General features: G+C 38.7%; 1 protein-coding gene across 1 annotated transcript; it reads right to left on the bottom strand.

Annotated features, from left to right (window-relative positions):
- Nucleotides 1–311: 311 nt before the first annotated feature.
- Nucleotides 312–10,091, bottom strand: ldha (lactate dehydrogenase A4). The gene is made up of 8 exons (XM_062990975.1): nt 10,021–10,091; nt 6,563–6,693; nt 5,115–5,232; nt 4,832–5,005; nt 4,089–4,262; nt 3,841–3,958; nt 2,155–2,278; nt 312–1,228 (listed from the first exon to the last, which is right to left on the bottom strand). The coding sequence occupies exons 2-8, from the start codon at nt 6,689–6,691 to the stop codon at nt 1,064–1,066; spliced, it is 1,002 nt and encodes a 333-aa protein (XP_062847045.1). The 5' UTR covers nt 6,692–6,693; nt 10,021–10,091; the 3' UTR covers nt 312–1,063.
- Nucleotides 10,092–12,370: the final 2,279 nt, after the last annotated feature.

A 12,370-nucleotide genomic window follows, 5' to 3' on the forward strand; every position in this document is an offset into this window, starting at 1 on the left:
CAAGAAGGTGGTTTTAATGTTATGGCTTATCTGTGTATTTACTAATGTTTATGGGAAATGAAAAAAACAAATTGGACATGGAGTGAATTTAACAGAACATAGTACTTGACTAGTACTTGGAGCACTTATTTTATTATTTATTAAACTATTACTTCACTACTAGAAACTAGAAAGCATTTTCATATTTTTTCCACTAGTAAAATCAATTATTTATTGACTGTTTTCCCATTATTTACTTACTGAAGTGCATGTAACTTGTATCATTATGCTCTATAATTCTGGCACACAGAAAAAAGACAAAAGCACCCAAGTTTAGTCCTTTACTTGACACTTTTATTTGATAGTGGACCAAGTAAGATGTCATTTAGCTGTAACAAGACAGTTCCACATTTAGCTCTGCGTTTGCGTGAAATGCCACCGAGTGTCCGTTTGCAGGAGCCAGGTTCAGTTTATGCAGTTAAAATACAACACAAATTTGGCAGATGAAAGTCATTGCATATGTTACAAGTAGTCTGGACAATGTAAACACTTGTCTCAGACACTTGAAACGTTGCAGTGAGCCACAATAAAATTCCATTTGGTTCTCTTATTTTTTTTAAATGTGTGGCATCAGTGCAACTGCAATTTATTTTGAGTACAAAAATGCACACCTCAATCCAGGTCGCTGGTGTTTCAGTATCCATACAAGTCTTGCTGAACAACTGTTTCCTGCACTGGAAACAAAATGGTACGGAATGCCTGCAGAGCTCAGAATATACATAAATACTACAGTGTTCACCAAACCTGCTGAGCATTTTGCTCACATAAATATAGATCTCTTCCTTCTTTTCAGTAATATATCAGGAGTGCAAGGACAAACATAAGCACCATTACAAAGACAACACTCGTTACATTAAATAATACATATATTTTTAGATTCTTTGCAGCTAGAGTGAGGAGTGTTAAGGATTATGGGTCCGAGGTCTGCTTACAGACATCTGATCCAGAGGAGCAGGGTACAGAAACTGGGCCAAAGACGTTGGAGTTGGTAGACGGGGAGTTACATTTTGGAAAGGCCTGTGGTTCATAAGGTCAGCTCCTTCTGAACTCCCCACAGTGTTTCAGCACTCTTTACCAGCTGCTTCTCCTCTTCAGGTTTCAGGGTCATCTTCACCACGTCGGTCAGGCCACTGCTGCCCAGGATGCAGGGTACACTCAGGAAAACGTCCTCATTCACACCGTGCATTCCCTACAAACATTACAAGATGAAATAAGCTGCAGAAACAGCAATTCTTACAGCTATCTTACAACTATGGTTACAGAACCATATTCTTTACATTATTTCCCAGTAATTGCACCCTAACCAGTCGATTTTCTAAATTTCCACATATGTCGTAATGTTTTACTGTTGGCAAGTATTATACTACAAAGCAGACAATGTGTGGATGACCCTCCTAATTATTAAGCTTGTGTGTTTTGCGCACTCTCATTTATAATAGACATATAAAATCAATTATATAAAATAAATGTGGCCAGTTTGGGAAAGGCGTCCCTGTTTTATGTGCTTTTGTGCCCAAAGCAAGGTTTGAGAGAGCTGACCTTAACTAGGATGACCAGATTTTGGTTTTCAAAAAAAAAAAAAAAAAAAAAGGACACTTGGCAGGATGCCAGCATGGGCCAGACAAACACCTGCACTGGTTGGAAGGTTTGGTATGAGGGTCGCATTGTGTTTTGCTGAACTAGCACCTTTGACACTTTGCAGGTCATGCGATCTGGGGAAAAAGAGGACATATGGTCGCGCTACCTTAACCCTTGATATGAATTGGAACACTGACTGTGAGCCAGGCCTTATTCAAAAACAGTGCCTTACCTCACATTTACTCTTAAGACTAAATGGGCAGAAATTCCTTTCAGAAGAAAGTGGTTGTTACAGCTGCAAAGCTGGGTGGGGCCACTGTTCAGTTTTGGAATAGGATGTTCAACAAGCTCATAGTGAGGTGTTCACATACTTTTGGCTAATCTAATTTATATGGAATAATAACAGTTTTGGAAATTAGTAGATTTTGTGGCACTTCTGAACAAATGCCACAGCACCTACCTTAAAATCATCATCATTAATATAAAGCCAGTAATATGGAACTGTGTGTAATAGAATACAATAACAGCATCTCTTACCTTGACCAGGGTGGACACTGGATGGCACTTGTGCAGGTTCTTCAGCATGCTCTCACACAGGTCAGCTACAGACATGCCAATAGCCCAGGAAGTGTAGCCCTTCAGCTTGATCACCTCGTACGCACTGAAATGCAGGAAGTAAATTAGTTTTTTTTATAAGGTACTTAAATGGAAAACAGCCAACCCCTTGCCAACCAAGTGGCACTAGCAAATGACAAATTTAGCCATTTGTAAGCTGCCCTGAGTGACTCCAGAGTAGAACATCAGTTAAACATTCACCAGTCACTTTTGAGAGTGAGGATTTACATCTTGAGAATGCCACATCTGTTGAAGAGCTGGCACTTCTGTTTTTCATTAACGTGTCACTAGCCACTGTTTGGCATCTGCAAACTCAGGACTGTAACTGTAAGGAATAGGAGAGTTAGCTTCCTATCCAAAGTAGCTGATCTGCTCTGACATTGCATATTATAATGTGTGTCAGCCCTTGCACTTAATGTTGGGTGGTAAACAGCCACAACTGAAGAAATCCAGGTGACAACATCTCTTTTTGCATAGTAGTAGTAGTAATAATAATAACAAACACCATCATGAGCAGTAGTGGAGAGCGGTATACTGGTTGTGAAATTTGTCCGAACACCCATTTAATCATTAGCAAAGCCAACATGCCACCCTTCCTGCAACCAGAAAATCTGGGCAAAGATCTGGTACCAGGTGAACAATTAAGTCACAATTTAGTTAGGCAGTATTAAAAAGCCCTTCTAGCTTAGTCCTTCACCCCACACACGACCAAGATCTGCTTATTTTCAATGGAAGATTTTACTGGCCTGACATTGCAAGCTGACCACTACTGACTACTGTACAAAAGGCCAATGCAATTGCAGCTCAAATATTCCCAAGAGTTTCTAACTGCAGCGCCACTGATCAGCCAATGAAATCGCAGAACAAATATGTTAATTTTACTAAAACCAACTTATCTTTCCAACCCAGATAAACAAAATTACACTAAATGAATGTTCACCAATTCAATGTTGATCTCCAATGTCAGAATGTATTTATCTGTGCTGTAGTGTTTTTGTCCTCAGCAGAGCGGAGCTCCAGAGGTTTGCAGCTGGACCCTTCATAAATATTTAGATGCAAAAAGCAATTTAGGTTTACAATAAATGTCAGTGTCTGTTAACCAAAGTCCATCATTATCTGTTTCAGTCTGGTCTCAGAGTTCTAGCACATGACTGGATAATGCTGCCACACCTTTAAATTATGAACTGAGGCTTAACAGAATCGTTGTATAGTTGAGAAACATGCGAGTTCACATGCAGGGTCTTTCTTCTGTTGAGTCATTGTGGAAGGTTCTTAACCACTGACTGGGGTGTGAGTCAATTGTATAACAGAATGATTCAAAGTTGGTTATGCGGTTCCTTTCTGAAGCCTCAAAATGAATCAGATGACCAGTATATGACCTTCTATACACTTACTAAGAGGAAGTGAAGTTTCAGCAATGTTCTTTTGTCTTTCAGACTTTAGTTATTGCATAATAACAGTTTCACCATGTTCAGTTATGTGTTAAATCCCATTTCCTACTGAACAATGTCAGTTACTGACACCAGTTCATTTCATATCAAATCCTTCACTCTTATTTAAGCCATTCTAATTCCACTAAAGGTCACTGAGTTAAGATACACTTCTCACCTGTCTACCACCATCTTGTGGACGCTCTTCCAGTCATCCTTGTCCTTCTCTGTGCCCATGTCTGGGTTGAGGCCCTGCAGAGAAACTCCAGCCACATTAACACCGCTCCATACAGGCACTGCAAGAAATACCAAAAGGATATTAGACCTAGATCTTTCAGATACAGGCTTTAAAATGACTTCATTTGTTAATAAATCATTATAAGCTTGAAGTCTGTTTAACAAATGAAGCTGCGTGTTGGTTCTCACCGCTTGAGTCTCCGTGCTCTCCAATCACCCAGCCGTGGCAGCTGGATGGGTGCAGGCTGAGTTTCTCGCCCATCAGATGGCGGAAGCGAGCAGAGTCCAGGTTGGTGCCGCTACCAATGACACGGTTTCTTGGAAGGCCACTCAGCTTCCAGGCCACATAGGTCAGGATATCAACTAAACATAACACACTTCATTACATTTCTAAGCTTAAAGATGACAGGAAATAAACTACATGCTTAGAAAAATGCTTCCTTCTAGCACCCTAAAGGATCATTTATTTGACTCCATGCGTAAACCCAATAAATGTCATACAAAATTCTACTACCTCACAAAATGCTTCAGGAAAGCATTCCTCTTTATTATTTTTCTTCATCAAAGGAAATGTACATACACCATATGGCCAAAATTATGTGGACACCCCTTCTAAGTATTGGGTTCAGATATTTTAGCCACACCAATAGCTAAAGGTTGTAAACTTAAGACAAATGTCCTTATTTCCTTCTTAGAAGAGTTGAGGCTGTTACAGCCACAATGGGGCAACTCCATATTAAGGCCCATGGGTTCAAAATGAGATGTCCAAAGATGGCTCAATGCCAGGTGTCCATATACTATTGGCTACATAGTATACCTACCTATATCTTAACCTATTATAGAAATAGAGAATAAATAAAATCACAGTGTCCTAATTATGTATGTTGAATGTCTTGCTCTTGAGAGTGTAAACAGAGGAAAACAGCACTAACCAGGATTGGACACCACCAGGATGATGCAGTTGGGGCTGTACTTGACAATGTTGGGGATGATAAACTTGAAGATGTTGACATTTCTTTGCACCAGGTTCAACCTGCTTTCGCCCTCCTGCTGGCGAGCTCCAGCGGTCACCACCACCACCTTAGAGTTGGCAGTCACGCTGTAGTCTAGGAATCACACACAAAACAACAATTGCTTCCAGCTGCTACAAAAGTTCACTTTGAAAATCTTCACATCTGTACATCAGACTTCAGTTGTTTAGTATTATGAACTCACCTTTGTCAGCCACAATCTTGTGGGTCTTGAGGAAGAGACTGCCGTGCTGCAGGTCCATAACTTCTCCCTTCAGCTTATCCTCCATCACATCAACCAAAGCCAGTTCATCAGTCAGTTCCTAATTAAAAAAAAAACACATTCATGCTTAAGGCTGGGATATTTATTTATTTATTAGTATTTAAACAACATGTTTTACACACATTGGTTACATTCATTACAGGACAGGTAGTTACTCATTACACAAGATTGATCAGTTCAGGTTTTTAATGTCAAACACAGTTATGGACAATTTTAATCTCCAATTCACCTCACTTGCATGTCTTTGGACTGTGAGAGGAAAGCAGAGTTCCATCCAGAAATTACCTGGACCTCTTCACCTAGGAATCAAATCCAAGACCTTCTTGCTGTGAGGCAACAGTGCTACCCACTGAGCCACTGTACCGCCCAATGCTGAGATATGTCTTTGCTTAGCATTATGTGGTTGATTGTTGGAGTGTTTGCACCAAGTGGGCAAGAAAGACACTTTGTTGAAGTCTAACAATGATATGTTTTCCTTATTTTTATTTTCTTGATTCATTTAAATTTGAATTATTTTTTTATGTGAATATCACCCAGTAAAAAATATAATAATTGCCTTAAATAGATTAGACAAATCTGATGACACATTGAAAAAGATTCTCTTTTAAGGCCACAGTTTTGGTATGTAAATTACTGGGTGTGTGACCATTTGGGTAACTGTGATACATGCTTTTATCAAAGCTATATGGACAAACTCTTATCTGAATGACACATTTTAATGAAAGGGTAGTACATGAGAATAGCTGGCTGGCTTAAGTCCAAGCACTTGGCAGAGCTTGAGCTCTTCCTTTTATTCAGAAAGCTCAATATAAAATAAAAAGCCAGTTTGCAAATCCACTGAAGTACCATCTTAGGAACACTAAATGTCCCCATTTTACAGGAAATTAAATTACTATTTTTAGTCCAACATATATTTTAATATTGTCCAATTTGACTTTTTTGTTATTATGCAAAAACCAACCTGAAGTGGCTGAAGTGTGGCATTGTGCCAGCTCGTCTGTGATCCAGTAAGCATTCATTGAGCTGAAATGTCTCTGAACCATCTGCCTAGCAGGATTCATTCAGCAGGGATCAAGGTTACCAACACCACATTCCTATCAGCTCTCATGATGTAAAGTGCACAGCTAAGGTCAGTTAGCTAGCTCGACTTTGGTACTTTTTTAATACCTTCATTCCCATTTTAAACTAAATACATATTGCAAGCAATGGTGTGAAATGTAACCTAGGGTAGAATAAAATTATATAAAAAATAATTATATAAAATTATAAATATTAACAATTATCATTAAAAAGTTAATCATATTCTGATATTTTAAGGTATTAATTTTCGTATATATGTGTGTAAGGCACATTAATATTGCTACCCTTACCTTGAGCAGGATGCTGATGGCAGCAGCCATGCCGACCATACCAACACCCACCACGGTCACCTTGTTACTGCAGCCCACTGGCTGCTCAGTGCTCACATGGGAGATCAGCTTTTCCTTGGTAGATGCCATTTCTGTAAAAGGTTCACAGAGACATCGATTAGCCCAAATGATTATTATTTTATTATGATAACTTCAATAATGATCTTTTCTCCAGTAGTTTTTCCAGCCACTATTACACAACAGCTACCAAAATGGGAGAGTAAGGGCTAGCACAGCTACCTCAAAATTATGTGAAGCCAGCCATACTCTTCTTGATACGTCTCCTAGCAACCCCTTACCATAGGCTAGGACTTTGTTGGTATTAGTGGATGTTGCTATTTTTACCAGCTTGTTAATTGGTAGAATAATTTAAGCACTAGGGAATTACATTGCAGCAGTATCTTAAATACTGAATAGATAAATTAATGCTGAACCAACCACTTAAAAGAAAAACTATTTATTTTAGTTACTTAATGGACTAAGTAATTTAAAGTTAGGGTTCTTGTACTTTTTGCATTTATGGACCCTGTTGATTTCAGTACTGTTGATTTATATGTCCATAATCCACCTATTCATACAACATACAGTTTGGGACCCATTAAAGCTATGTATTCTATATTTTTCCATCAACAAAACTAAAACCAATTAAGCTGTATAAATAAAATGAAGAGAACTCTTTATTATTATAATTAATAGCAATATTTGTCTATTGGCTCTTTCAGTAGCTGCCACCATGGAACACTGCATTAAGATCAGGTGAAAAATTACTTAGCCTAATACATACACTAGTGTAACCAAACTAATTACTACAATTAAAGCATTCATCTTAACTAAAATAAATCATTTCTGACATTGAAATTGCCAGTTTTTAATCAGATTATATGTGCACATCCCTAGTTGCTTAGCAAACATTACTGATATGGAGATGGCTAATCTTAAAATGCAAAAAACTGAGCGAAAAGTATGTCATTAGCTTTTAATATATTCCAGACTAACAAAAACATTTAATGAAAAACAATGAACATGTTCAGTCATAGACATACAGTAGTGATATATAGATTGTTAGTTGTAGCTTAATAGCAGACTCTATAAAAGTTTGTGTTTTTTAACTTGCTGGGCCCTAGAACAGTGGTTTCTATGTTAAGGTCAGGAAAAAACCCGAACTATCACCCAACGATAGGAGGAAGCATGCAGTGGCGGTTCTGGGGGGGCCAGTGCCCCTGTGACGACCAGCTTGGCCCCCCCTAGGAATACAGTATATGTAACTCAAATTGAATATGAAAAAGAAAAGGAGTGAATAAATGACATTGAAGCAGAGCAAATGCCTTAAATGATGATTCTTTGTTGATCTGTTTACATCAAACTCAAGAAAATGTAGACTGAAAACTGCATAAATAAAATGTTGAATTCTATTGAATATCGACTGTTTCCTCTTAATGCCCACAATGAACATTTGGGCAGAAAGTAATTGGCCCCTCTAACATAGCCTCTGGCCCCTGCCTGCCCCCCCACTGGAAGCATGGTGAACATATTTTGCTCTAGGGTTGTTTTTGCATAATAACCAAAAAGTCAAATTGGACAATATGAAAAAAATATACAAATACACAAAACATGTCAAAGCAGGTAAAAATTAAGTGTTTGTACTGAACCCAACTGGAGAACATTTGGACTATATTAAAACATTAGGTCAGTGCCAGTAAATCAACATACTGTTTGGGCTGAACAATCAATTTAGCCAAGTAGAGTGGTCAAAAATCCAACCTACCTTTATAAACTTATGAAAGATCTTTGAGTCAAAAAAGTGCTTCAAAACTTGTTACAGAAAATGAAAAAAAATTTGCAAAAAAATCACATCCTATACATGTACCTCACACATACTTAAAAATGTACCTCAATTATGAGACTTGGGATTTTTCATTTTATCCAAAGCGACTTACAGTACTGTGACAGTATACTGTCTAAGCAAGGGTTAAGGGCCTTGCTCAAGGGCCCAACAGTGGCAACCTGGCAGTGGTGGGGCTTGAACCAGCGACCTTTAGATTACTAGTCCAGTACCACTGGGCTACAACTGCTCTACGTCTGCTCTATCTTTTATATTAATAATATTGTAAAACATTAAAATAAAAGTAAGACATACTTTTAAGTATGACAATAAAAGTAAGACTGACAACTTTGTCATGGTGAAGTCTCAAATGAGGATACATTGATAACGAGACACAACTGATAGCAACCTCCATAACACCTCAGCACTCCATTCCCAGACTCTTACAGGTCTGCAAACCAGTTAGAAAGCCACTTTTAGATGTGGAATGACTAGAATAAGGTTATAAGCAGTGAGTGTCCGTGTTAGACTGGTTTTAGTGTTTATGTACTTTATAAATCATCGTCTAGCTGTTATGAGCTTGGCACGTAGCCTATTCATTATTGTGAATGAGAAAGTGAGGCGCGGCGTTTACATTACGCAGGAAGAAAGCTAACATCCGGGCATCTTCTATTCTACATTCCTTCACACGGTTTTACTCAGTGTTCACTTTTGATTTTAAACACTGAATGATAAATATGGGTCACGGCGTCTTCAGTCCGTTATATATTTCGACGCCTGGAGGTTTGTAAAACTAAGGAAGCGCATTTAAGAATGTGAAATAGAAACTACATGTACCAGGATGCACTGCATCGGCGTCTCTTCAACCTTCTGTGACATTGTGATGTCCATACTAATGCTTTCGCATGGCACGTACACTCAAGACTCACTGCATAGAGACTCTATATTAATATTCCAAGACACGACACACTAAACTGTCAAAGATGAATAAAGATGACTTGATGACAGGTAGCTGACTGGTAAGAATGAATCGTATATACATATTCATTACATTTTTGAGTGGAAGCCTTCAAATCAACAGGTGATAATTGTAAAGTCTTTTCATTAGTATCATCTGTCTACGTGCTAGTATGCATGCGGTATCTAGACTGAACAGACTGGATAGGGCATGATAGGCGTACTGTAAAGGAAACTGATAAGGCTTGGCACACATGTTGCTTTTATTTTTTCTTATTTACACGCACTGGTGTCAAGCTAGTATCAACAGATATATATTTTTTATTACATGATGATACATTTCACACGAAGCATCAACACAAATCTCTAACGTCTATGCATTAAAATAGGCAATTAGTACGGATATCTATGTAAATGCATGTCTCATGTTTATATGCAGATATTCTTTACGTTTCCAATTGCTTAGAAATAAAATACGCGATTCTGATTCTACTCCATACGCATCGCATCTTTAAATACAGGCCATGACAGGCCTTAACTCTGTGACCGTGAGAAAAACAACACGTGCAATCCAAAGCATCTGTTTTCTTAGCATGTTCTATATAAAATAAAGGCTATAATAATATAATCTGGATCTTACTTGCAGGCTGGTGGGTGTACAGACAGTAGATGGAGGAAGCAGAGAGCGCTGTAGTGCAGCAGTACCAGACTGAAGGGGGCGGAGGTTTATAAAGAGTGTCTGGGAGAGGGCGGGGCGATGCGGCGTGGGGCGGTAGGCGCCGTGGTGAATGTCACGTCTCTGTATGGATGATGCGGATGTGCTTTATACAACCACTCATTATAAGGTTTGCTACGTAATATGAATGGAAAAGAAAAAGAACACCCAATGTGATGTCACACAAGAAAGACAGTGCTATGTGGAGGTATACACGTCCACCCAATTTTTTTGATATGCTCAAAATGCCTCCTATGTACAGTAAAAATTTTAAATAAACATATTCTACCTATTAGCTTTGCCTAATGTAACGATCAGCCAGTGTTCCCATCAGCTGTTGGTATGATATGAATGATTTAGAATGATAGGAGCCCATCCCCTTCCTCGTAGATTTGGTACCCTTTATGTTCAACTTATGGGTACATCCTTGTCAAAATGCCCCATGGCATTTTCTCCCACTTTTAGTGCATCCAATTTCTACCCGTCAATCATCCTCTCACTAATGCTGGTCCCTGCTCCTGATTGGGGAGGACGAGGCTGCTCCACGCCCCCTCCGAAACGTGCACAGCAATCAAACATCTTATCACCCACACTTGACGAGTGCAGTGCGGTACAGCGCTGTGCACAGAGGGCTACACCCCCTACCGCACTCCTTCCCCATCTCCGTGCAGGCGCCACCAACCAGCCAGCAGAGGTCGTAATCGCACTAGTCTGAGAGAGAGCCCCCATCCGGCTTTTAGTCCCTTATCTGAACAACAGGCCAATCGTTGTTCATGTAGCCACTCAGCCTCAGCCGGCAAGGCAGAGCCAAGATTCGATACGATGTATTCGAGATCTCAGCTCTGGTGAACAGCGTGCGCTTTACCGCTGCGCCACCTGAGCGGCTGTTATTCTTTTTACAAACCATAGCAATGCCATAATAAAGTGGCCAAATAATCTTATTTTTTCATTCAACCCTTTATAACCCATCTTACAAAATTATAATTATAACGTTGTTCATGTAGGCGCTCAGCCCAGCCAGATGGCAGAGCTAAGTTTTGAACCGACTTGGCATTTTATTTTAAACAAAAAAATCAGAAACTGATTAAATTGTAAAAAATAAAATGTCAAATCGGATTAGATTTGTATTATATAGTACATTTTAAAAATCCTGAGTGGACACATTTTTAACTCCTAAATGTCCATAGTCACTCTACTTAATACTTAGTAATAATGGTGTGACTTGCATTGTTCTGCTTTTTGTCAGTTAAATCAAGAAAGAGATAAAGGTAAATTATGAAAAAAAAAATTTCAAAAAGAGAAAACTGTTTTAGTAAGTTCACAAGAATAGCCGCTCTATCAGTAAAGCAAAGATTGTTCACAGAATACACTGGAATAAAATCAAACAGCATTCTAAACAAGTTGGAAATGTAATTATAGAGAAGCACAGAAGCATATGAAACACTTTCAATGACAACAAGCCTGCATCTGAGCTAGGATTAGTTCATCATAAAGCAGTGGAGAAAATATAAAATCACAGCTCCACTACCTAGGTCAGGCCATTTCTCTTAACTAACGTCAGAGTCAGAGTCAGAGAGGTTTTATTGTCATTTCAGCTACATACAAGTACATATTGAAACGAAACAGCGTTCCTCTAGGATCACGGTGTAACACGGTACAAAAAGTGCAAGACAAAACAGTGTAAATACAAAACAGTGTAAGTACAACAATAAATACAAAAAATCCTATAATAAATAACTACAAAAGATATTCCTTATTATCCCTAATCTAAACAAGTAATTAGAAGACAGGACTAAAGACAAGTGTTAGGACATGATGGTGAATAGATGGTACAATGGTTCATGAGGTAGTGACATGTTGTACATTAGCAGCGTAAGATTAACAATGGAGATAAGGTGCCTAAAAAGTAAATAAGGTGCAAAAATACAAAAAGACTTTTCAATATTTGAATAAACAGTAAAATTGGCAATGGAGGTAAGGTGCCTAAGGCAAAAAGGCAAAAGGCAAAAAGTGCCTAAGGCAAAAAGTCAAGGGGTCTGAATACTTTCTGAATCCACTGTAGGTCTTTTAATTAAAGTGGGTAAAATTAGGTTAGGACCCATCTTTGCTTTCAGAACAGCCTCATTTTTGGGGGGCATGGAATTCACAATGTGTTTGTGGTCTCTAACACTAGCCCACCACCACTGAGATCTGGGTTTGAATTTTAGCAGTGCTCTCAGCCGGCTGGGCATCTACACAGACATGATTGGCTATGTCTCGGGGAAGGGGGTGTATG

The sequence above is a fragment of the Trichomycterus rosablanca genome, chromosome 1 (assembly GCF_030014385.1).
Source record: "Trichomycterus rosablanca isolate fTriRos1 chromosome 1, fTriRos1.hap1, whole genome shotgun sequence".
Classification (NCBI taxonomy): Eukaryota; Metazoa; Chordata; class Actinopteri; order Siluriformes; family Trichomycteridae; genus Trichomycterus; species Trichomycterus rosablanca.